The 25,188-nt window shown below is 47.4% G+C and overlaps 1 protein-coding gene across 1 annotated transcript in view; it reads right to left on the bottom strand.

The window, feature by feature from the left end:
* Positions 1 to 25,188, bottom strand: part of LOC119379583 (nose resistant to fluoxetine protein 6) — a 274,495-nt gene that overhangs the window by 25,426 nt on the left and 223,881 nt on the right. The window contains exons 8-10 of the mRNA XM_037648887.2: positions 21,484 to 21,576; positions 15,081 to 15,249; positions 5,537 to 5,616 (exon numbers count right to left, since the gene is read on the bottom strand). Coding sequence (XP_037504815.1) covers positions 5,537 to 5,616; positions 15,081 to 15,249; positions 21,484 to 21,576 — 342 coding nt within the window. The remainder of the gene's footprint in view (positions 1 to 5,536; positions 5,617 to 15,080; positions 15,250 to 21,483; positions 21,577 to 25,188) is intronic.

Below are 25,188 nucleotides of genomic sequence, written 5' to 3'. Positions count from 1 at the left end.
CAGGAATTCCACATGTGTAATGTTTTGCATTCGAGATTCCGTCATCTTTGGCGTGTTTTTTTAAAGCAAGTAAAATGCATTCATCGCTCATTTACTAGAGATGAATTCGTGCGTTTCTTTTTCTTTTTTTTCGGATTATCGATCACGAGGGTGTACAGCATGGGGCAGAAGAGGGGGGGGGGTGCTGGCAACAACGAGATCAAGACATCCGCGAGCAAAAGCAACGTTAACCTTCACGCATTGTGTTTAAGCGTGCGCGAATGTGCAGCTGCAGTCAGCGCTTATATGAGAGACGAATATAATGCACGATTTTATTTTAAGTTGCTTTGTAAGTTCACGCCAAAGTTCATACTTATCTCCAAACCTGTTCACAGCAGGCCCGTAGCCAGGGGGGGGGGGGTCTAGGGGCCCGGGTCCCCTCCGAAGTTTTAGTAAAGTAGGTGTTTTTACCAAAAATAAATACTGAAAATAGGTGTTTTTTTTCAAATAGTCAAGGTTTCGAGCAAGTGCCTCCCCCCCCCCCTGAAAAAAATTCCTGGCTACGGGCCTGGTTCACAGATTGGTGTGTATGGTACTCCGAAATGAAGACATAAGTATTCTGTACATGAAATGCGAGAAAACCCTGTGTGTCTTCATGAGTTTGTCATTCATTCATTCATTCATTCATTCATTCATTCATTCATTCATTCATTCATTCATTCATTCATTCATTCATTCCGTTCTACTGTACTGGAGGCTCACTAGGGTATATTCAAATCTGAAACAAAACAAACAAAGCAAAGAAATTGCCATAGCGTAGTGACTTGGTCAATCACAATCGTTTTATTGAAGGGTGAAGATTTGACGGATTTTTGTCTGAAGTTAAATTACTTAAATAAGCATTTCGTTAGTGTGGTACTAATCTGTTTTCTTACCACTATTTGTTGATCTACGTTGTCGGTGCACTCGCAGTGCTTACAGTTGTATACTATACATTCATGGGACAACTCCATGTCTATTGTAAAGCTGATAAGAATGTTTAATATGGACTCCATTCTATCTTGCAGTTACGTTTGCGCATCAGTGCTATGAAAAATATATATTCGTTTTTTTAGAGGTTGACACAAAGAAATCCAACGGCAGAACTTTGCATCCGTTAAAAAATTTGTAGTGATTTCGACAGGCCGTGGAAGTAAGGTGCGTGTACTCTTAATTGCGGTTTAGAATCATTTGATTCCGATATAGGTTTTCGTTTTTAGCAAACGAAAAAAAGATCCCACAAATGAGCGGTTTCTAGCTTGATCTATTCGGTATTGTGCGTTCTAAACATATTAGTTACTAAGTTTAAATGAGTAGTGATGTCATTATCAGGTTAAAGTTTCAAGCATTGATGATTTCTTATTTGAAGTAAAGCTCGATGATGTTGAGTATTCCATTTCAAACCTCTGTTAGTCGTTATGTACGGATTGAGTGAAATGAATAATCTAGTCCGTGTTCATCTTCGTTAGCAACGCTAGCCGACAAAACGCAATCATACGTAAGCGCTCGCCCCCCCTTTTTTTTCTTCCGGGCGTGCCCCAGATGCGAAAACCATGGTGGGTTCACATGGGTTCACAGGCTTAGTGCATTTCGCTGCTCCGGCACTCGCAATTATCTTGGCCATATGGGACTTGATATCGGCACTTACGGAGAAAATGCGCTATATTCACGTGACGGCAGACGTAAGCACTGCGTTAGCATCCCCCCCCCCCTCTCGACAACTCGCTTATTCTTCATTGCAGCAGACAACCAAAACGTTTGACCCAGGGTCCGTGCATGACGTCAGTGATCGAATGGCTGGTCAAGGTGCTTATTCTACTTATGTAACACCAGACTATAAGGCCAAAAGTGGGACGTATACTAATGCTCAGGCGCGAGAGCGTGTTGAAACGAGACGCCGTCATCGTGGACACAGCAAGCTAGGCAGGAATAGCTATGCTTGCAGGCGCATCCATGTCGTATGCACCATAGCCGATTCTACTTCGCTATCCTTTCGCTACAGTATGTGCTCTTCAAATAACGAACGAGGTGATCTATAGTCGCGCGTTCCCCGTGTCCTACTGATATAAGTTCATGCCACGTGGCCATCTGTGCCGTATATTTTCAGGTCGTCTAAGAACGAAAATCCGGTGCCGGGACTTTCATTAACCGTGACACTGGCGTTCGAATTCGTTTACTCTCGCGTTTGGGTTAAACGCGACTGGGCATTCCGCTGCACGCAACCTCCGAAGGCGGCAGAGCGCCGTTTCTGCAACCGCAGCCCACCCAGGCGTGCACTGACTGATAAACATTCGCGTAGCGGCTCGCGAACGGATGCGTGTACACGATCCCTAAATTGCAGCGCTTGCAGTCACAGTGCCACCGCAGTCGCGACGTTCTCCTCAAGTTGCGCGCTCTGATGCCAGCATGAAAAAAAAGAAATACGGGGACAACGAGGATATGAAAGCTAGATGGAAAGGGAAGTCAAGGAAATAAGAGATGGGTGGCTCGCGGAGGCCGCAGTGGACAGCCTAAACCACGAAGCCGGCAGGTCATCAATCAGGGTCTGCTGGCTGGAAGCTTTTACCCGACGAAAGTGTGGTAGGAGAGCGCGAGGACCACGCGGTATTCCTAGTCAGTTGTTCGACAGCTCAACAGGACTACGTGTTCGCAAGGCGCGCGCCCATAACGCGAGACAACACGGTTTTGGGTCGAATAAAAAAAAAACTTATTCCGAAAAAGAATCGCTTGACTTTAGTTGCTGGGCTGGTATTCGAAAAGTTGAAAGTCAAGTCAAGCTCCTTTCACAGGCTTTTTTTTTTCCCTTATGCCCTCCCTCTTGCACACTTTAAATGTCAGAAAAAAGTGAAACTTTTCGTTCGTAGAAAATATTCATTCATTCGGGAAGAATCGAGTCCACCGGATTGAGACGTCTGCGCACATGTGAACATTTTTTTAGTGTTTCTGTCCCCTCCACTACTAGGAAAAACCAGTAGCCCAACATATCAATTAATAGTTAATAGTTAGTTGAATCACGCACAATCCACGCACGTTTGCAATAGATTCGATATGAGGTTTGTGCCGGAGAAATACATTCAGGTGGCATAAGGATGTTTGTCATAGCAAATGCTCCTCACCTAGTGTAAATTGCAAATTTTATTTTAGGGCGCAGCTCTTAAACACCTGCTCGTAAGTCTTGCGTCATCCTTGTTCGTTGTAACCAAGCGAACGAAGAGAGTGCAACGAGAGAGCGCTGCCGTCGCTATAGAACGCGCGAGCCACGCGTTCTCGCGTTCACGCTTCTTTTCTGAACAATGCAACCAGTAGAAAGGCTTTGTCTGCCACTGCTGCTCAGTGAGCTGCCCGAGCAGATACTGGGCGCCGCCGCAGCCGAGATGACACTGGCATTTGTATATCGCAAATTCAAAACGCCGAAACAGCCACGCTTGTAATTTAGCCTTAGAGAATATCGTAATCGTGGGCGAATTTTTCTTTTCTGTACTTCTCCGCTCTACTAATGCCCGAGAAAATAGATATTCAAAGGCCTAACCTGCCCACGGGTGTTACACAGAGAATGGTTGTCTATATTCAGAGATTCTCGGCAAGTAGATCATGAACGCGACGCTCTGTACCATGATAAAGAAAATATAAGCAAGTCCAAAGCACATTTTCCTAAAATATGTGCTGCGAAGATTTCGTGGTGCGGCTAATTAGGGGCAGTACAATGAAATGCTACGAGTACAATTGTTTTCATTTATTCATGCGACCAAACTTCGGGTCCAAACTCCTTTACTTGGGATCAATCGGGCTCTACGAGACATAAGTCCCTCGTACACCCACAAACTTGATCTAGCGGTCATTCGTACTTTTGTTCACGGGTAAACAAATGCATTAGAATAAGTCCTTCTCAGGCTCCGTGGCATTTACTCTCAACCCACGCGACTTTCGGTGGCACTATGCACACACACGTGGCGTCCACACAGCACAGACGCACGCAGAGACACTCCTTCTCTTTCTCTTACTCCGATTAGCAGTGAGTCTAGTGGTACACATTCGGTAGGTCCTTTCCAGCGCTGTAGAGCGCCCTGGCGAGACGTCCCATTCAGCTAGTCGGAATAGAGCGCTCTGAACACATTCTGTTGCTTCTAACGGCGGAGCAGTTTAAGGGACCACCCAGTCGTCGCCTCGTGCCTCGCATTGGCGTCACGCAGGTCCCACGTTTGATACACATAAGCCGAGCATGCAAGCTGCACGTTTGAAACGCCAGCGCTTGCTTGTCCCTGAACGCCAGCGTCGCCGAAGGGCTAATTCGTCTGTCCGAACCAACGAAGCGAGAGCGAAACGCCAGCGTCGGGAGTTAGACACAGATCTACGGAAGAGAGAAACGGAGGCGAAACACCAGCGCCGGGAGTTGGATGCACGGTGCTCGGAGTAGAAAATAGTATAAAAACAGTAGAAAGGAAACTATAAAACAAAAATATAAACATAATCGCAAACAGATAATCACAAGAAAAGAGCAGAAAGGAATGTAAAATATCCCATAATCCCACGAAAAGAACAGAAAAGGGCAGATAAGCACAAGATGAACACAAGGGAATGAATGCTCCGCAGTTCGTACAGCTTTCACTTAGGGTGGAACTGGCATAGATTTTTGTTACAGAGCACCACACTCCAGATCAGAGATCAGAGCGCTCTGAGTCGCCGTCACCTTCGACCTCGAAGTGCGACCGAGATTTTCGGTCACGTAGCTCGTGTAGTTTCTGTCGTTAACGTGACGTCAAGAGCGATGACATGCGCGGCGGTTCCTGTGAGCCTTAGCGCCTTGCTTATTTGCAACAGAAGACGCGCTGGCACGTTTCCCTTACGGCCTCCAATTTCTCTGACGAACGGATGAACTTTCGGCTTGAACACGCTTTCTCTGGCTCGGATCAAGAGCGAGTTCCGCATCGCCGCCGCCCGAGTCAAAACGCGGTACCGACCATCCGAGTGTACATTCAGCGTCAAAAGTTTATGGACCACGAGACACAATAAAAAGCTGAGTATTCACGATGCTTCGGAAGGCCGCCTCGAATTTAGATTTCCGGGCCAATTCTGAAACGTGTACTGTGCAGTTCGACCGAATACGGTCCCAAATTAAAGCGAAATTCAGTTTTACCGGACCTAGCGGTCTCTAAAATTTTGACGCCGAGAGTACCATAAGTGACTGGCTGGATATGTAATTGGGCTTTGCATCACTCTTGCGTTTACCTCAACGATCCTTTCCATAGCCTTGGTCGGCATAAAATAACCGTTTCTTCAGCCTGATAGCAAACGGCTGACACCGTTGGTCGTGTGGGCTGAGGACCACCCTGACGAATAACGAAGTGCGCAAACAAATGACATCGCAACATAATCGTTATGCGACAAAGGCATTTTTCTGCTGCTGTGCTATCTCATATCCAAGCTTGTAAACCACTGTACCGCCAGGACATCGAAGCGGGACCGGCTACAACAGCCACTACCACGACTGCCTGCCGAAGAGGTCGGTACGATGGCTCACCTTTGCAGGACGAATATGACGACGCTGCCGACGAGGCACAGCTGGATGAGCACTGCGAAGTACCAGGTGATCTCGAGACACTGCGGAAACGTTACAGAAAAAGAAAATCATAAACATACAATGATTACAATAGATTGTGTAGAAGCATGTGTGGTATCTATAGTCCACGTTCATTGCTTATTGTAATACTTCTCCTTTTAATGCGACGTATTCTTTGTTTAGCAGTAGCAATACGTAGGGTCCTGTGTCGCCGTTTTTCGAGTTTCTTCAATAACTGAAACAAAATAAAGTAAGCCACCTACAGTGCGACTACCCCTCATCTCTCAGTGCGACAGTCTGATAATCTAATCAGTTTTCATGCGTAAGCAATTTATGCTTACTTTAATAAATACCACGCCAAACTTCAGACACAGGTACCACTAGGTTTTCTATTTTCCTCGTGACGGCAAGCGTCGTGAGACATTGTGTTTGAGCACGTCTGCTTTCTGGATTGGAGCACATTTTCCACTTCTGTACTCGTAGAGCTAGAGCTACGTAGACGCTCTGTCAAAATGTACCGACCTAGAAATTGGCCCAAATTGCAATGAAACAGACTGTAACTCCACTGGAATAAAATATTACATAATAATGACGCCACCGTCATTATGTTGTTTCCGTCGTCATTGTGTTGCTGACGTCTACCCACAAACGTTCGCGTGAAGCACCCAATCGCTCGTTTTACACTAGAGTTTCTGTATATGCTGCTTTTAGGCAGCAGAGTTTTCTAAACACCGCTAGCAACCGTGAAGTGTGGAAAAGCTTCTCGGGCCAATTTTTGTATTTCCTGACGCCGCCGCTGCAGTGAACTCGATTGACAGTAGTCCTGACCAGTCAAATTCATTGCCGGCCGGCGACAAGCCAGGCATGTCGATGGGCGACACGCAAGGCATGTCGCCTCCAAAACAGAGTGCGGCGTGGTTGCTAGCCAGGCAAGATGGCGGACCTACGCGCAACTCTGCTACTTAAAGGTAGCATGTACAGTGACACTATTTTACACAGGTACGTTGCTCCAACTGTTGACGCTTTGTAGAAGCTGAAACAATGTTGGATAGGAAGCCACCTGCAAAATGGTTCGCGTAACTTCGCCTCGAATCTCATCGTGCACAGCATCGACATCACGCTTTATCGAGGGCTCATTCTAACTGCTCTCTTCTTGTATCGTCTTCTCTTGAGCGACATCAAGATATTTAGTTGTCTCGTTGTTGTATATCATTTAGCGGAGTCGGTGGGAAAGTCTCACAACTTTTACCGTTGGTACCGAAAATTAAGCGAATTTAACCCATGGACGTTCTATCGTCTACCTGGTTTAACCGTGCATTACCACATGGCAAAAGTTAGTGAATAAGTAGGTATGCGTATAAATGGCCGTGGGAAGGCGGACTAATGAGCTAGGATATTCCTCGGTCGCAACTCTTTCATCTTTAACCACGCGACAAGGCTTATCGTTGACAGCTTGCTTTTCTGCCCTAAAGTGAAATTGTTTCGCCTATCTATATTTTTTTAAATTGTGCCTGTGCTCTTCCCACTGGTGTATTGATTTGTTGCATTGTTTGACACCGCTTTTAGTTTTTGTCACCTGTAATCTCCTCCTTCCTTTCTTTCCTCTTCACTTGGATTCTTTCTATCAGCTTCTATTTATCTTCCCTCTTTCCTAAATAGATGGCAGGTGTCGTGCCAACTCAGTGCAAGTTGGCAGCCGCCTTCTTTCCCATTCCCCTCTGCGTTTTTGGTACAAACGTGTTTCATGCAAAATAATATTAATACCACTAATCTTCGCAGCGGCGGACGGCTTCGGTGAATCATTCTAGCATACTGTCCCGATTATCGTAAAGTGAAGGCCACTCGTAGCACCGATACATAAAGAGTTCACAACGTGAGCGGTTTTCGCGCGCGGCAAACCATATATGCGATAGCGATGATACCAAGATGTACGAGTGGCGCCGTCAGCCGATTGTTTGCTTTTGCTCGTTCCGCCATTCGAGCTGCTCAAAATCGAGCGTGGATATAGTACTGAGTGGAGAAACTTAATAATAATAATATTTGGGGTTTAACGTCCCAATACCATGATACGATTATAAGAGGCATCGTAGTGGAGGGCTCCGGAAATTTCGACCACCTGGGGTTCTTTAACGTGCACCTAAATCTAAGAACACGGGCCTCAAACATTTTCGCCTTGGAGGAACTTGCGTATGCTCAAGTTTTCCGATGCAACCCTTCTACGTGTGTATCGTCTTCCATTGGGCGAGCGCGCCACTGGCACATTCACGAAGGCTTGTAACCTCTACACGACTGCTATATGACATTAATGCCGCTAAAATGGCACAGAAACACAGGAAAGCAACATAAACACGACAACCCGTTTTTGTGTGTTCTTGTCATTTCAGTGGCAGTTATGTCATATAGCAAGAACTAACAAGGCCACGAACAATTTATATTGACTGCTATAAGCAGGCACTTATACGAAGTTCCATTGTGGCCTCCATAACTATGCCGATGCTCTTTAATGGGGGGGGGGGGGGGGGGGGGGGGCTGTACGCTGTTTGGTGACTTACGGCGTGGGTACTGCTCATGACAGCGCTTCCTCTGTGCGAAAGAAGAACGACTAAACGTAACCTTTCTGAACGATAAGTATTCAGATCATGCATCAACCTGCCACTAACAGTAGCGTGTACAAAAGAGAACCGGCACCCAGGTCCCGCTGGCCGGTTTCGCACCGTCGTGCACAACACACATTGTGCCACCGTTCGCGTTAGTGCGAACATCCGCGTGTAGTTCATTCTGAACATTTATTTTGTTCTACTCTTCCTTACAAACCGTGTTCAAAATTTACGTCTGGTTGCGTTGAGAGCATTTCAGTCCGGCACCGCCCGAACCAGTGAGAAAACCTTTCGCCTAAATAGTTTGTTGCCTGTAAAGCATCGGTCCTGCGTTCCCTCTTACCGTACTTTGAAGTCACTTTTAATGCGAATCTTCCTTTCAGAAGCCTCCTGGAGTTGGTTGACCGTGAAACTAAGCGGAGCTCTCTTAAGTGTTAGCCGAAGGAATGAAATTTTAGTTACCTCAGTCATACAGCACAGCGCCGCGATGCTGTAATCATAAGGACACGGTTACACGGATTGCGTTAGCGCCAACTTGCTGTATGAGATGGTCGCCGTGTGTGTCGTATTGCATGAATAGGAGCACATGCGCGTGCGCAAGTTTCCTTTAGGCTAAATATGCGGACATGAAGCCCGCAAATATAGCCAGCTACATCACTTTTATCGCCGTAGTACACGGCGCGTTGATAAAAGATATCACCACCCTTACACCCTGGGGAGATAGTTGACCAGCGAAGCTGAAAGAAGCGGCCTCTGTGTTTATCGCTGCGTTTTTCAGGGAGCCATTCCACTCTATCTAGGTGGACGACCAGCGACGCTGTGTAGCACACGGCACCGAGGCGACACTGAATTTTTCTGAAAGGTACGGAACGACACATAATTTTCGTGAAAGGTACAGTAATTCCCTTACGAATGTAAGGTATGCCCCTTTAAAGTTCTCCAATTGAGCAGCATGCGTCTTTTTGCCGCCACATGCGTCGTCTTGCCCGACTTGCCGCATGCGCTCGGCGTTTAGTGCGCGACCTTGAGGAGCCATTTGGGCAGCGTGCCCATTTTTGCCGCACTCTCCGTTTCGCGACACCTTGGTGGACCAGTGGTGAGCGGTGGAGTTTGCCCAATTTTCGCGGCACTTACGTTTTTTTTTTTTTTTGCCCGCAGGCTCTTCTTCGATTTTAGCGAAGCAGTGTCGAGTAGTGGGGCTTGTCCAACTTCTGCGGCACATAGCTGCGCTAGAGACAACCTGCCTATACGGACACGTTTTTTCGCATCGGCAAATACAGCTTCGGTGTGAAAACAACACCACGCGTTCGATAACGCTGATAGTAAGATAGAGGATTTCGCAGCGTGGAGGTTACGATGAAAATAGGTTATCGGACGCGTTCGTCGCCGTCGAGCCTCTCCAACCGCGCTTTTTGTCACTGTGGCGCATTTCTACGAGGTCTAGCGCGTCGTGTCTTGTGACTTAGCACGTTTCAATGCCGACTAAAACTTCCACTTGCTCTGTAATGTTAACTATGGTGGCAGTAAGGTGTCTTCCTCATGCTCTTGTCGCTGTGTGTTACTTATCCTTTCTGGTTCGATGAAGCTTCGCGTACACTGATTCCCACGGTTTCTGAAATCTGCATAAATTATTGCCTCGAAAAAACAATGCGCTTGACAACCATTTCCGCCTAATCAACGAGAGAAAGAGAAAAGAAAATGAACATCTAGTTGTTGCGGTTTTCATGGCAGTTCGCATCAACGCAGTGCAGACTTTCCCGTGTTTCCGAGCTGTAGCTGTTTGCGACAGTGTGCTGGGACCCCCCGGCAGTCTATAAATGTAATGTTGTTGTTTGAGTTCCTAGAGTTCGATTTGCGTCGCCCAAGAGATATGTACGATGTGCGTCAGCCTGCGGCTTGCTTAGTGCACACAGCACTGCCTCTTCGTACGGATCTTCAAAGAGCAGCAAATGCGAGACGGGATTTCATATAATACGCTCGAGGCGCGATTCTTTGAGAAGCATGTTTGCCATCTGCGGGCGCATCGAGGCATCGAATATATACCCTTCCCTTAGGCGATGTCAACAGAATAACTTTGATACATCTACCAACCTCTGCTATCTATGTTGCCACACGAGACATGCTGACTGTCGCTGCGAATAGCGCGAGGCTTTCTGGGCTGCTTTGGTTGTTACTGATTGTGAGTGCCAGACTGCTTCAGCGGCCTTGCCCGTATAATGCTTTTGCCTGCGCTGCGTTGGTGCGTAAGCCTCGTGTTCTTTGCATTTGGAACAAGCACCATTATGCACGTTTCTTCTTTTTTTCTTTCTTTTCGCGTAAGTGCTAGCCGATCTCTTTCTGGTAACATACGTCGCTGCACCTGTTAGCTTTTCGGGCAATGTCTGCAGAGACCACACGCGCGAGTGCACTTGCTCACAGAAAATGGCCTGCTCGAATTTTCGGGACTTCAGAGCCCTTTGATCCTGCAAAAATCGGACGTTACGTTTTCACAATGTTACTGGCAGTGACTGCATGGCTGCATCGGAAACAAAACCGAACACGATCATTTATGCGTTAATGTCACGTCATGCGAAGTTAAAAAGCACGCCGCTCTGACTATGAGTTGTGCTCTACAAGAGACCGCCGTCCTGCAGACAACGGCATAGCCACGTATGCTAGCTACACACCCCAAGCAAAAACATATGAGTAGATAGACCACCAAGACGTCTTAGAGGCGCGAGACGTTCTATCTGCTGCAACGTACACTACTAAATACCACATGCTTTCGAGAAAGATGTGAGATGATGAAATAAGTGGAAATCATTCAGGCTCACTCAGAAATTACGGTTTTTTTTTGCTCGGGCTCACTAATACTCACACTAACCAAAGTTCTAGTCATCCGGACTCACTCGTGCTCAACCGCACTGAACTTTTGCTCTGCGGTGCTCACTCGGACTCAAGAAACTCTCAGGGTCCCCTATGCATTCGCCTAAGACGACTCGAAGGCGAAAGCCATCTTCTTTTTCTTCTCAGTCGATGCACTGATCCCCCCCCCCCTCCTCTCCTCCGAAAGCTTTCTGCATCTAACGTGGTTTTATAATGCCTGCGGGATCGGAGGCATTGCAAGCGTTCTGCACCTCCCCTGGTTTTGCACTGCCTCCGTGATCGGTCCACCTTTGACCAAGCGACGATCTCGTGTGATGACGTCGTCATGTGACGCCATGTTATGTGACGCCATGGTGACGTCACAAATTTTGACTACCTGTGATGTCATAATGACGTCGTATGATGACGTCATCACATTATGATGATTTTTTGCATCATTCGTGTTCACGCCGCCGGTCAATTTTCGCGTTTGATGAAGCATTTAAGGCTTTCGCCTTCATAAGCTTCGTTCAAGAAGATACAGCAGAAGAGCTTGTTCATTTCACCCTTAGATATAGGTGGCTTCTTTAGTCCGTGACAACATAGTCCTCAGCTGCCTGCCTCCTCCCTGCTAAGCGTGGAATGCGGTGGTCAGCATTTCCACGCGCGTAATCTGCAGCGTTCGCGGATGTACCTGTATTATTTTGGAAAGGACGTCGGAGCACCATCGCATGTTGGGGATGCCCGTTCGGTATGACCTCGGGCCGCAGCCGCTATGTTCCTCTCAGGCGCCAAGTGTCCCGGCGCCCACACGGTATGAATATCTGGTTGGTTGTGTAGCTTCACTATATAGAATATTGAGCGCCAACTATGGAGAAATGGCCTTTCCGAAAGTTTTTGCGTGCTGTTTGCGAGTCTGTAACGATAGCAGCTTGTATCAGACAGGTTGTTGCGGCAAGCACTACCACTGCCTTTTCTGCCGAGTTCTCGCTCAATATGAATATTGCTGCACTAAGTTCTCCTGTTGTCTGTGACGCTCACCGCGTGCGCCGTCTCTCTTGAGTAATGAACGGCACTGACGCATCTCTTTGCAGCATCTTTCTCATAGGCCTTCTTAAGTACTTTGGCTCTTTGCTCTCGGCTCTCGTTTGCCCTTGTGGTACGCTCGTTGTATCCTGCGAGGTATGTTAGCTACTGTAGTGCCCTCTGCGAGGTAAAAATTTGCGTTTGCTGCATCTCTCGAGCCCTTACGCAAGTCGGCGTAGGGTGGCTGTGACAGGTTTGGTTAGTTTTGAGTCGGTCGATTTGGCAAACACTGCGAGTTTCTGCTAGCTCCTCCCAGCTGTTGTAAAAGCTTCTATGTTACGAACACTACCGGGAGGTCCTACGCAAGCTTACGCTCTTGTAAGAATAGAATGTCTAACTTCCGTTTATCTGCATTCTTGATTGAAAAATATGAAATGGCGTATGGATGATCTTGATTCAGTTGGTGAATAGGGTTTTTATTAGTCTTAGTGCATCGTCTTCTCTGAACCCTTGTCGTTTTCTCGCCCCTCATTTCACCAAATGTGTTAGCCGAGTTATAGTACTTTCGAGCTAATGTAGAGTGGCCGATCACACTTCGTCCTTTTCAACTAGTAGAAGAGGCCGCACGCTTGGGGTTATGTTTCCGTGTGATCGACACCTTCCTGTAATTCATTTTCCTGTTCTGGCCCAGAGCATCCTGTCATCCAGAAAGTAATGCCATCGACGTAAATGGCTCGAGTCCCGCGATGCCGCGCAGTCTTCTAGGTAGCTTCATCGCTGCGATGTTGAAAAATAATAAAGATATACCCGACCTTTGATGACTGCCTTTTGGGAAAACTGCGACCTTGTCACTGCGCAGTCTTCCGAGGGCTAAGGTTACTGTTCGGTTAGAGAGGACCTCTTCGGCGTGAAAGAGTCGATATCTGAGCCAGTTGGTTCATGTTGCTCGAAAATGCCAGCAAAAATATAGTTGTAGACTCTTTGCAAGCTCGTCAACATGGCCTCGTAAGAGGCGTTGCCTAACGTTCCTTCAACATCAGGGGCTAGAATAGCACTCTTTCGAGTTGTATAGGGGTTGTAGATGACGCATTCTCTTCTTATTTCTAGAAGGATGTTTTCTGCAGATACATGCAGTCGGAATCCGTACTTGACGTTTGACCTTGTGGTTATATTCTAAGTACAGAGAGAGCCGATCGTCAACCATGAGCTCGAAAAGCTTTCCCGCGCACGAGGTCAGATGTGTGGGTAGAGTATGCTGCGTTGTGGCGGCTTTGTTTGGCTTAGTCATCACAGTAACGCCGGCTTGTTTCCACAGAGCCTATGTTATGCCGCTCTGTCAGCTTTCATGCATGCGACGTAGGAAGCTTTCTTTGTCTCCATTGGAAAGATTGCCAAGTGTTCTGTTAGTTATATCTTGTATTTCTTGGAAGCTTGCTAAGCGGGCTGCTTGAAGCTCGGATCTGTTAAACGGACAGTATAGGGCTCGATTGAAGAAACATTTACTCGACTGCGGCCCTTTTTACTTGGCTCCACAGTCTTGATGCGGTGGTGAGGGGGGACAGTAAATGGGTGTTCAAGGTGCATCGTCGGTGACCTCGCCTCTTTACTTAGGGTAGTTCGCTTTTTCTCGTAAGATTAGTCAAACAGTTTTCTACACAAAATACTACAGAGTATCCTGACGCTGGTTTCTAAGGGAGCTGAATGCATGAAGGGCTAAACCAGCACGATTAAGTAGCACATGGACATAAGCATATTCACGGATTTCCCTGAACTTTGTCCTTATCACTTTGAATGTGACATTGTTACTTTGCAATTGGATCATTCTGGACACAACGTTGCATTACAGCTGCTACAATTTGAAATGAGTGTGCGTGTGCGCAGCTGCTTCCTGCGTGAAAAAAGATTATTTAGGAGAAATTTATTTTAAAAAAACGTAAGTTGCAATAAATAACGCCGCAAGAACATCATAACTCTTAAGAGATACGATTAGGCAGATTTATGCGCTCACCATCATTCGCGTGGTATTGCTGAACGATCGCCACGCAAGCGCTGTGTATAGTAATTTTTGAGGGAGCTCTGTGACGTGTTAAAGGGCTATTCAAGTGTCCACGTGGATCGTTATCAGGTCAGTCGGCCACTCATCAAGAGTGTTAGAACCTGTATGTAGGCAATGAAGTGCATTTGAGAAAAAGACTATAGTATTTATCCGAATGTTAAACCCATAACCAGGCTGCTTCTGCGGAAAACGTGGGTACATTATCGGTTTTTAAAATTATTGTAATTCAAAAACCACTTCACAGTATTTCAGGGCGTAATTGCAAGGTGGATAGGATATGTTACACTCAGTAAGATGTTTTTCAGTTTTGGAACATACTCCCACATTCGTTAGCTTGTTTATGTGGAACAATACTTGTAATTAATTTTATTTGAAATTCGTAATAAGGTTGCTTTTACACTAATTTTTTCAAAGTTCACTTCAGTTTCAAACTAATACACGTGTTTTTTGTGTTTTTTTAAGGGATGTCGATGTTTTAGGATTGTCTCCGCCACCTTCGTCACAAGGGATGTTCAGTCACGAAACGATAGAACTTATACTATGTTTTTGTGATCGCTTTGTGGCCGAACTCAACATTTCTCGCACTGCGCTGAACAAACTGGACGACAGACCGTTTCCGGAAGAGACGGTCCTCGGATCGTTGCCCTACGCGGCGCAGGCCAGCAAAGCGACGCGGCCATTGATACTGTATTTGGAATTGACCGGGTTAAGCGATCGCTTGTAGACGTGTAGTGGACAGGCGCACATGTACCCTGGCAGTGCTTTCTGCCCTCTTTCTTTTGACTCTTCATCCCTTCCTCCAAGTGCAGGGAAGCAAACCGGACGTGCGTCTGGTTGCCTTTCCTTCCTTTCCTCCTCCCCTTAATGCCAAGATGAGGCTAGTTGCTCTCTATTGCAAGTAGTCTAAGAGGGAACTTAAATTGACATACGATAGCTATTACGCCAATACAAAGTGTTTGCAGGTTGCCTGTTCAGCACCTACCCTTTCGTGGGGCGCAACGAAGATGTTGTTGACGAAGAGGACGTTGAGCCACCAGTTGTCGTGACAGTTCTGGGCCACGCTGTCCATCGTCTCCTTCCACATGGGGCCGGACCCGATGACGGGAAGCAGGATGGCGACCATGGTTGCCAGCAGCATCGCCACTACAGCCCTGCATAGATGAAATTTCTCGTTTAGACTGTGATTGTATGCGGTCGTTTCCCTTCTCTTGGAGCCGACATACCTTGCCAGTTGAACTCCTTCGTTTTGGATTTGCAATCGTGTTTTCATTCAGGTGCTTTTAATGCGTTTAGGGGCTTCATAACACGCATCGTTCCTGTAACGCGTGGAGAAGGGCTGGAGCGACTGGTCCCTAAGATAAAAATTATATTGCCGCTCATAATTTCAGCGCAGCATGTTGCCTGTCCTTGTTACAGGCTTTGGCTGTGCGCGATTGATCATAAAGGATATGGTATGTGACCCCATTCAGTACATGGAAGATCGACAGAGATTTACTAATGCTCTAGACCGTCTCGACAGCCCACCTTTGTTGCTAACGGATGCTATGTTCGGCCCTTGGCACTAATGTAAATGTCCCTTATTTCACTGTTTCAAAAGTATGGACCTGCACTATAGGCCACCAAGCATAGGTCGGCAAAAACATCGGAGCTCACTCAGACTCCCTCAAGAAATATATTTTGCTCTGAGGACTCACTCGGACTCAGACTCACCGACATAATACTCCACCGGACTCACTAAGACTCACGGCTTGACCTGAGCCTGAGTGAGCCTGTGTGAGTCGACTCATGAGTCCGTTAGCGCAAAATTACCTTTTTCGATCACGGTGTTGATGCTTCTTAACGCCAATATCTCTCATAATCGGTGCTCTATAATATATCCTTCGATCTTGTACCTTCAAGTACAAGTTATCAGTGGTTTAAATCCAGTAAGGACATCTTTATGACATACCCGACTCACACAAGCAACAAGTGTGAACTTTGATTCCAAGGGCGCAGTCGCGATCGCAAGCGCGCGCGCTATCTCGGCAACACATCAGAGCACGGCTCGTATAGCCTTCTACGTGCTACGCTCTCAACGTGAAGAGACTGTGCGAAAAGGGTATCTGTCGCTGGAGCGGCCGTATTCTCTTACAGCAGCGTTTTGTAGAGTTACGCGATATCGGATCCAAAAGAGTTGGCTGCCGGCCTAACTTCGTATAACAAACATTACAATTTGTTGCTCTCGCATTCATTGCTTCGCCCTTGCGGTGAAACTGTGACTTTTTGTATCACTCGTGTTTATTCCGCCGCCGCCGACGGCGAAAGTCAATTTTCGCGTTTGATGAGGCATCTAAAGTTTTCGCCTTAAAATAACTATTTTGGGGGTATTAAATGCCAACGACATGAATATGAAGCACGCCGTAGTAGGGGACTCCGGATTGATTTTAACCACTCGGGGCTCTTTAACGCACACTTAAATTTAAGTACACGTTTTTTTTTTGTTTTTTTTTTTGCGTTACGACCCCATCGGAATGCGGCCGCCCTCGATCTTAGCAGCACCGCTTCTTAGCCCCTTAGCTACAACGGTGAGTCAACGCAAGCTATTGGCCGCCTTTACAAGAAGCACCGTGAAGACTTGCACCATCGAATAATAATAAATAAGTTTTGAGGATCATGTTTGCTAACCTGCTCCCGGGCACACAACGCCTCAATATGTCTTTGCATGGACTTGGCTGAAATGCATAGCCTTTCGTATCGCAGCGTCGACAACCTTGGATAGATAAATAAACCGCCAATGCCATGTGCTGACGTCAGAGCACGACTTATATACTTACATACTTCTTATTTGTAAGAGGCGCATATGGCTGCTAGATCGCTCGCTGAATTCGGGTTACGGGGAAACAGGCGCATTTCGAAATGATTTCGCAGGCGATTCCATTAAGGGAAGTGTGGCGAAACCACTCGCGCTGCGTGAGCATCAGCTTCTACAGAGAAGCGCGAAACTTCGAACTGCAGCTGAGCTTGCGTACGGCGGCGTCTCGGTGCGACTGAATTTATCTGATTACGAAATATCGGCGTTCTTATGATACTACAATGTCTTCAGAGGCAGAATTCTTCGGAAAGAGGATTTCGCCATTCACGAACCCATAGACTGCGACCAGACCATTATGCGCAAGGTAGATGCTAAAAGGAGCGGCTGGATGACGTAAAATTATTCAAGTTAGCTACCTAACTCAATCACTCTCGAGCCGCATCACACTTCCTGCAGTGAAATTTCACCAATTTCCGCTTGCTTTTTCCGGATTCTAACTTGCGACTACTTCCACTTCTCATCCACTTCTCATCCTTCAAAGCTCAATGATGGGCCCTATGCAAGCCAGACTCAGCCACCGCTTGAGTAGCAGATCACTCTCGGAGCAAAATATCACGAGACATCTGTCTACGCATTCTTGTTTGCGCAAGATCACAAAAGCCATAATGCTCTTCGTGAAGGCAGCTAATTGGACCGTAGTAACGTTTTTTACTGTTAGCGAGCATTCCTGTACGATTGCGTTCGCAATGACGGCCTTGTTATGATTTTAACACGAAAGCGTTCTAAGCCGGGGTCCACCAAGATTTCACTGACGTTGTTACCGTCACAGAAATTCCATCACGGTGTGAGGGATGTATCGCGCCTTCTCCCTCTCACAGTGTTCTTGGTTGGCGGGGGCGGTGTCGCCGTCTGGGAGCGGTGAAGCGAAGTATTGCATCATGACATTAACGAGCGACGACAGGGAGCGCTTCGGTAACCTCAGCGACGCGGAGGCTTCCGGTGCAATATTGTAGAAGAATCTACGGTCGTTGCGATGCGGCGTACGCGGTGATTCGATTCGGTGACGAACAAGCTGCGTGCTTTGTCTTTCGCGTCATATTAGCGGGTGACGCGTCGTCGTCATAATTGTGCAGCTTCCACATGTACGAACGGTATTTCGCCGCCGCAGAAAGCCACCGACGTCGACGGGCGAGTGTCGCGTAAGTGAGTGCTTTGGTACAGCGAGGGACACGCCAGCGGGAAGCGGAACGCCTTCGCGCGTTCACGGACCAAGCTACGAACTCTGCCTCTCGCGTTCCTTAAGCGCTGTGTGGTAGTGTATGCATGAACGCAGGCTTAAGTTACCCTATTACCGAGGAGCGTACACCTTGCCGTTTTCTCCTCAAGTGACCACACTTTGCATGAGTGCATATCAAGTACCAGTGTTTATTATGTGCTTGTTGATGCCATCTTTGCGCGGCATTCAACATATGTTGTGTCCAGGTGTATGTTAACTACATCAACTACCACAAATGTTTAATCGTGATCATAGACGTTAGTCGTCACTATGGAGATGCGCCACCAGGCGTCAACGTGGGTGATGCTTTCTGTTTAAGGTCTCTACCCGAATTTACTTCATAATTTCACTCTATATATATCTCAAAGTACATTTTGTATCGTCAGTCATCTCGTTACAATATAAGAGAAACGATGTGTCCTTTTCAGAGCCGAGGATAACCACCCTATGCTCGATGGCGATTTCCGCTACCGCCAGGTCTTCGCACGACATTAGAAATTGATTTCTAATGTCGAATACGTTTGAATTAATAATAATGTTTCTTTTATATGCTAACGGCTCGCGCCTGGTCTCGGTGAAAGTTACTGCAGGAGCCAACCAAGAAGCCAAGTCGCTTCAAGTTGCCGTGCCTCCGACACGATTCTGTAACCACAATAAACTACTGTGTGCTGTCATGATCGGACTTCACGGCTTGGAGCCGCTGGATCGTCAGAATGGTATGGCGACATCAGCCCTGCTTTCTTCGACCTCAACGTTCCCCGAAACGCACCAGATGAGGCGACGACCCTGCCGTAGTGTCCTGAGCCCTTCAAGGCCGTCAGTTCGCTCTTCAATCGCCTTGGACACGCTTGGCTGATTTGACGCCTTTATGAACTATTTGCAGTCCAGGCTGCTCGGAGGAGGCAGTCGTTTGTGCACTGCTGCGAGATGCGCCGAACAATGTGAGATGCGACTTCTGGGAGATGCGACTTTGGGACCCTGCCGGCGGCTGGCCGTCACCTGCACCGGCGACGCATCGAGGCAAGGAGAGGTTTGCAGCTGTCAACACACCTGACATCACGGCCCGCCGTCAGGAATGTACGCTGCAGTGATCCGTTCATTGTGTGTATGGTTCCTTTGTGGCTTTGTGACCTGACTGGGAGCTGGCCATCAGCTGCACCGACGGCGCCATCAAGTCAAGGAACGACTGCACATGACAGCACACCTGACAACGTAGCCCGTTTCCGGGAATGTGTACCGCCGAGATCCCTTCTTGGTGTGTATAGTGTCTTTTGTGTCTTGTTCGCTTCCCGGGACTGCCCGTCGTCCAGGTGCGCCGCTTCTCTCTTTCCCGGAGTGCGAGGGAGGCGGTGCTTACTTAGTGGGCGGAGATGAAGACAACATCTTTGATTGGACTGTCTTGGACTTGATTGTTTCCTCCAGCAGAGAATCCTGGGAAGGCCCAGGCGTTATAACGCGAGCGTCGAGACGCTCCATGCATGCTATGCTACGACAAGGCTTCGACAGGCCACGTCGAGGCTACGTCGACGCGACGCAGCGTCGCTAGACGACGCTACGACACGCTACCAAAACGACATGTAAAATAAACGTTACTGTTATCAACTCCGGCTCCTGAACTCGACTTCTCCCTGAGGCCTGGCTGCTCCCCGGTCCTATGGGCAGACCCCCGATCACATCAGTGCGCTTTCATGCATGCCTTTAAATGCTGCCTTTTTTTTACGCCGAAATAGTCAGAGAACGTCAGATAGCCCTTACTGTCGCATGCGACCTAGTTTGCGTCCATTGTTACGTTATCAAAGTGGCTCTGAGTCCCACGCAAAGTGCCCATAAAGTCCTCTTCGTTCCTTCTAAAGTGGTTTGGTGCGCTCACTGCAGTGTGTAAGATTTTCTTTTTCGCGTCCAACAGTCCCCCCTCCCCACCGCCTCCTAGGTAGCTATTGATTGTTTCTCTGCACAACGCAGCGAGCTTTTTCTTTCCCCCTCAAAAGGATTTCCAAAATAAGAGCCGGCTAAAGATGGCTTTCAAGAGGAAATCGATGAACACCAAGTCGGTATTTTCCCGACTTTTCCGCTTTAGGTTCCACTTCAGAAGTTTAGGCGGCAAATCCTCCAGAAGGTGCCCGTATGGAGGTAGACTTTTAAACGAAGTTCTCACCGCACAGCTAACAGAAAAAAAATTGAATCAGTGGGACTTCTGCAATCACTTTTGTTTTTGTTTAGACATACTGCGAAAGCAAAGAGAAGCCTTGATGCAAAAAGCATTGACGGAAAAAAAATTATGAAAAAAATATGCGCGATATTTATGCAACTAAAGCTAACTGAAATTATTTCCGAAAGCGCCTAAAACATATTTCTTTTTTCTTTTTCCATTTTTCGTTCTCTTTCTCTCTCTCTTTATTCTGTTTTTGTTGAGAAAGCAAATTCTTCCACCAATAAGCCATCTTATGGTACATTCAGGCCTCATAGCTGCCGGAGTCAAGGATATGGTTTTTTTTTTTTTTTCGTCGAATTTCACTTCCCTTGAATATATCATTCCTGTATAGCCAATAAGTAAAACATGTAAGGCACAAGCGTTATTAGGTGGGCTAGTTGGTTCATAAACATTGTGGCAGAACAGCGCATAAAACGGTACGATGAGTACACAGGACACAGCTAAAACATAATTTATTGTATGTTGTCGCAGCTTTTCACTTTGTGTTGGCTTCTTATTATGACGAGTGACAGAAATCCGAAAACGGGCCCTTCTCGCTTCCCTATTTCTCTGAGTGTGCGTGTGTGTATGTGTGCGCGTTTGTTTTCGTGTGTGTGTGTGTGTGTGTGTGTGTGTGTGTGTGTGTGTGTGTGTGTGTGAGTTTGTGCGTTTATGTGGCGTGTGTTTGTATGTTCGTGCTTGTGTGTGTGTGTGTGCGTGGGTGCGTGTGCGAGCATACACACACACTTGCTTATACGAAATTACTGCTTCGATCCCTAACTGCAAAACATTTTTTCTCCTAATATTGAAGGCACTGATCTTTAATTACGTCAGTCATGATGCTGAGCATGTAATTAGCGATGCCGACTGGCTGTTGGCAAAGAGCGTTTACAAGCTCAAAACTTTGTGAATTATGCCCCAGTTCTTTGGCTTCCATCGTTGCGCCAAAATGCCTCAAGTCTCGTAGATGAAAGGTTGAGGAATCGAAAGCAGTTCAGGTTTCGTTTCTACTCAACAGGCTGCGTTTTTTTTCTTTATTATTGGACGCGGGCATTAACAAATGAGCAGTCGCTGCGTGGATATCAAGTAACATAGAAAGAAGAGAGATATTCAAAAAGGGCACACACCTGAACGCTTTGTGAAGCACGCTAAAGATGGGCTGCCGCCGTCTACCGGTCGACTCGTGGTCCACAAGGCCGTGGTAGCCGAACAGGAAGCCGCTGCGAATGCGCAATAATGGACTCAGTCGGGTACCAGGCAAGGGGCTCTCAAGACACCAACGCCGATGCTTCATTCGTGTTTCACTTTGCACTCATTTCTTTAATTCAATCGCATTCGTTGAATGGGCCTCCATGGCTAGCTGTTACTAAAGTTTAGGTTTTGGCGAAAATGAGCCGCGCGAAGCACTGACGTGCAGAAATGCAGTTAAGGAAGGACTTAGGAGGCGAAATAATGACGAACACCAGCGCTGCGTTCATTCATCGACTAGACAAGGCTGAAGAGAGATTTCTCGTGAAGGGTTTGGAACTCATACTCGCGAATGGTGCCCTCTTCGTACAGCAGGCTATTCGAAACTCCTGGCTTCTGGGCACGCGACATTAAATTGATTCTTCCCCCAACTGCGTCACTACTTGATAAAGCAACGACGTTGCTCACCGGCCTGTGGAAGGCCGGCATATGGAGATCGTCTAGAATATTTATTGAAAAATTCAACGACAAAAAGCCGCAGCTGGCCAGAAGCCTGCACACCGTCGTTCGGACCGGTAGTCCGCCGCGGAGCGCTTTTTTTTTTTTTTTCAACCCGCGCTAGTTTCACGCGGCGCTCTTCACCTTTCTCTTTATGCGTTTTCGATCGAGGCCGGCTGCACGCGACTGTCGTACCGACGGAGGTCATTGGTTGCAGTGATTGACGAAGTTTAATGTTCTACAACGTGAGAGTTCGACGGAGGACTGTGATAGCGGAAGGTTCGATGAATTTTCGACCGCTGAAGCTCTTCAACGTAAACTCAAGCAACGATAAGCGAGCGTCTTGTATACGCTCTGCAACAACCGGAATGCGGATCGCAGGGACCATTGTATCACACACGCCAGCATTGTGCTCATCATTGTATGACACCATAGCCACTAAGCATGTACAAGCGTGTGTCCACCGCTGCGAGTGACAGCTTTTATAAATTTCATTTTTAAACCAGGAGCGATAAGCTGCAATGATCTGTGTCCGTATTCACGATAACATCTTACTCGACAATTGTCTGTGAGAAGAAATTTCAACCAATGCTGACGCTGGACAGATAATCAGCGAAGCCGGTCGGAGAATAGCAAAAGAAAAGAAAAGGTTTGTCAGTCCAACCACTGGGACCGAAATCGCAAAGGTTGTTCTTCGTAAGTGACTTTTTCTCATTGGACAACCTGTTTCGCTAATGGTATTTCAATAATCGCAAACGACTGAAAGCTTTCCCTCGAAACGATTATGGCCTAAGACACTTTTGTTATTAAGAGCCCTTTTGAATTGTGAAGGCTATATTGCTTGCGACATCATACGTCAAGCATGTAATGAGTTCGTTCTTACTGGTTTGCGGTAAAATCTGTACTTTGCATCACACGCACCGTTGCGTCATCACGGACAATGAAACATGGATATGTCGCGCATTTCAAGCCCCACCAGATGACGCCGCAATAATATCTGGGGGTTTTACGTCCCAAACCCACGATACGATTATGAGAAACGCCGTAGGGGAGGGCTCCGGAAATTTAGGCCGTCCTGTGTTCTTTAACGTGCACTTACAACGCGCAGTACACGTGCCTCTATAGCATTTCGCCTCCATCGAAATGCGGCCGTCACTGCCGGGATCGAACCTGCGACCTCCGAGTCAGCAGCCGAGCACCGTAACCACTGTACCACCGAGGCGGACACACTTAAGCGACTTTTTAAACAAGTCATTAATACGCGAAACAACGAAAAGAACACGAAATGCAGCTGTTCCCGTTCACGGCATACAAACTTCCCGCCGGACGCGAGACAAATGGCTGTCTCCCCTGCCAGGCACTGCAGCCTGGTTGGTGGCCGCCGCCCGTTGATGGAGACGTTACACGTAGTTGCCGGGTGGGGATACAACCGCTCGCGTCGGGGACGCGGGACAAGCGACGCTCTTGTTGCGCTAGAGACAAACGCGCTCTCATTTCCGCTTTCGGTGGCTTGCTCGCCCACGCGGCTGTCCACGCTCTCGGAGCTGCCAGGAAGCGGACACGTCGTGAAAGAATGGACGCGCGAACAACGTCGGCACGCGCTTATCCTACGTGCACGCAGACGCACACATATACGAAACGACCGGCCTTGGAAAGTGTTGAATGGACCCAGTGCGGGCTCGCGGTGGCACATTCTCGCCATATTTTGGAGCATGCACGGGACTTGGCGGCATCCTAGTTATCGGGGAAGGCAAGCTGCTTTCGCCACAGCCCATTGCAACGCTTTGAGGAGGAAATGAGCCGTGCGAATACTTCATTTGCAAAGCGGGCTAAGAGAAATCGTCCAAGCTCAACATCAGCTGCGGGTAAGAAAACGTTGTTACCACGCAGTGTATGACGCGAAGCTTACGACTTAGAAACGCCTTGCATGAGTTACGGTTGCTGGCTGCTGACCCGAAGGAAGCGGGTTCGATCCCGGCCGCGGCGGTGGTATTTCGGTGGAGGCGAAATGCTAGAGGCCCGTGAGTTCCGCGATGTCAGCGCACGCTCGTGCCTTCAAGCACCCTCAGCATCCTGGCGATTACTTCAAAGAGCACCACCCTCCCTTCTCCTTTCCCTGCGCTGCGTTCGCACGACTCATGGTATACTTGCGACTATGTATTGATGCAATAACGCCTGGAGTAACAACGCATGTAAAGAGATGGGGTTTTTTTTATGTAATGGTTTCCACAAATTTTGCTTCGCGTCCCTATTTAGAAGCATCCATGCGTGATTCATGAGCGCCACGATCGTGAATAGCATTCGAAATGCAGGCTTCAGGCTGGACTTTTGTTCCGGCCAACCCCGCTTTAAAATAAAGCTTTGAACGGCAGTTCGAAGTAGGTGGTTTATTATATTGCCGCATTTGTGTGTGTTTTCAGGGCAAAACGTGGAAAGTAATTCTTATGCAATTTACTGACTCTTTTTTTGTTGTTGTAGTTCTTGTTGGCGTGGTCTTGTAGCTGTAAACATGAAGAGCCAGGCAAATAACCGCATTTTCACCCACTCATGCTTTTTGCATAACTGTTCGAATGTACTGATGACTTAGTAGGATGACTTGTGAAGCCGTGAGTTGTTTGAAGGTCAGTGTGAGAACAAAGCCGTTAAAGGAAATCAGAATGAAAAAAAATTAAGGCAGCTTCGAACTAGGGGTGCCAAGCCTGAAGGAAGTGCGGAGCTGGACGACCTTTATGTTTTATTACTACTTTAGAGTAATGGCAGTAATAATCGCTTTGTGGTCGCTGTGGTAGACCGCGATTGGTTCCGCAATCATTTTCAGCAAGACGAATTTGTTGCTTCCGTCAAGCATTGAATGCAGGCTGTTCTTGTGGCGTCTTTAATTTCCGTGGTCTACCCATGATAATCTTAGAATGAACTGAACGAGTTGTTAGTCGGGTCTCCTTTTTATCTATGAAAGCGGAAAACACACGCGGGGAAAGGGAAGGGCCGTTTGACATCATTCGAAGTCCTCGCGTCAAGTGCAAAACAGCTGCAACCTAAGCTTTACCGGGAACGCGTGGGAGGGTGTTCCCATTGCACTTTGGCGCCCTATCATCCAGCATGCGATTTTAATGCTTGTTTTGCGGTTTTCTTTATTGAGACGAATA

The sequence above is a fragment of the Rhipicephalus sanguineus genome, chromosome 1 (assembly GCF_013339695.2).
Source record: "Rhipicephalus sanguineus isolate Rsan-2018 chromosome 1, BIME_Rsan_1.4, whole genome shotgun sequence".
Taxonomy (NCBI): Eukaryota; Metazoa; Arthropoda; class Arachnida; order Ixodida; family Ixodidae; genus Rhipicephalus; species Rhipicephalus sanguineus.
This window is presented reverse-complemented; position numbering and strand designations above follow the sequence as displayed.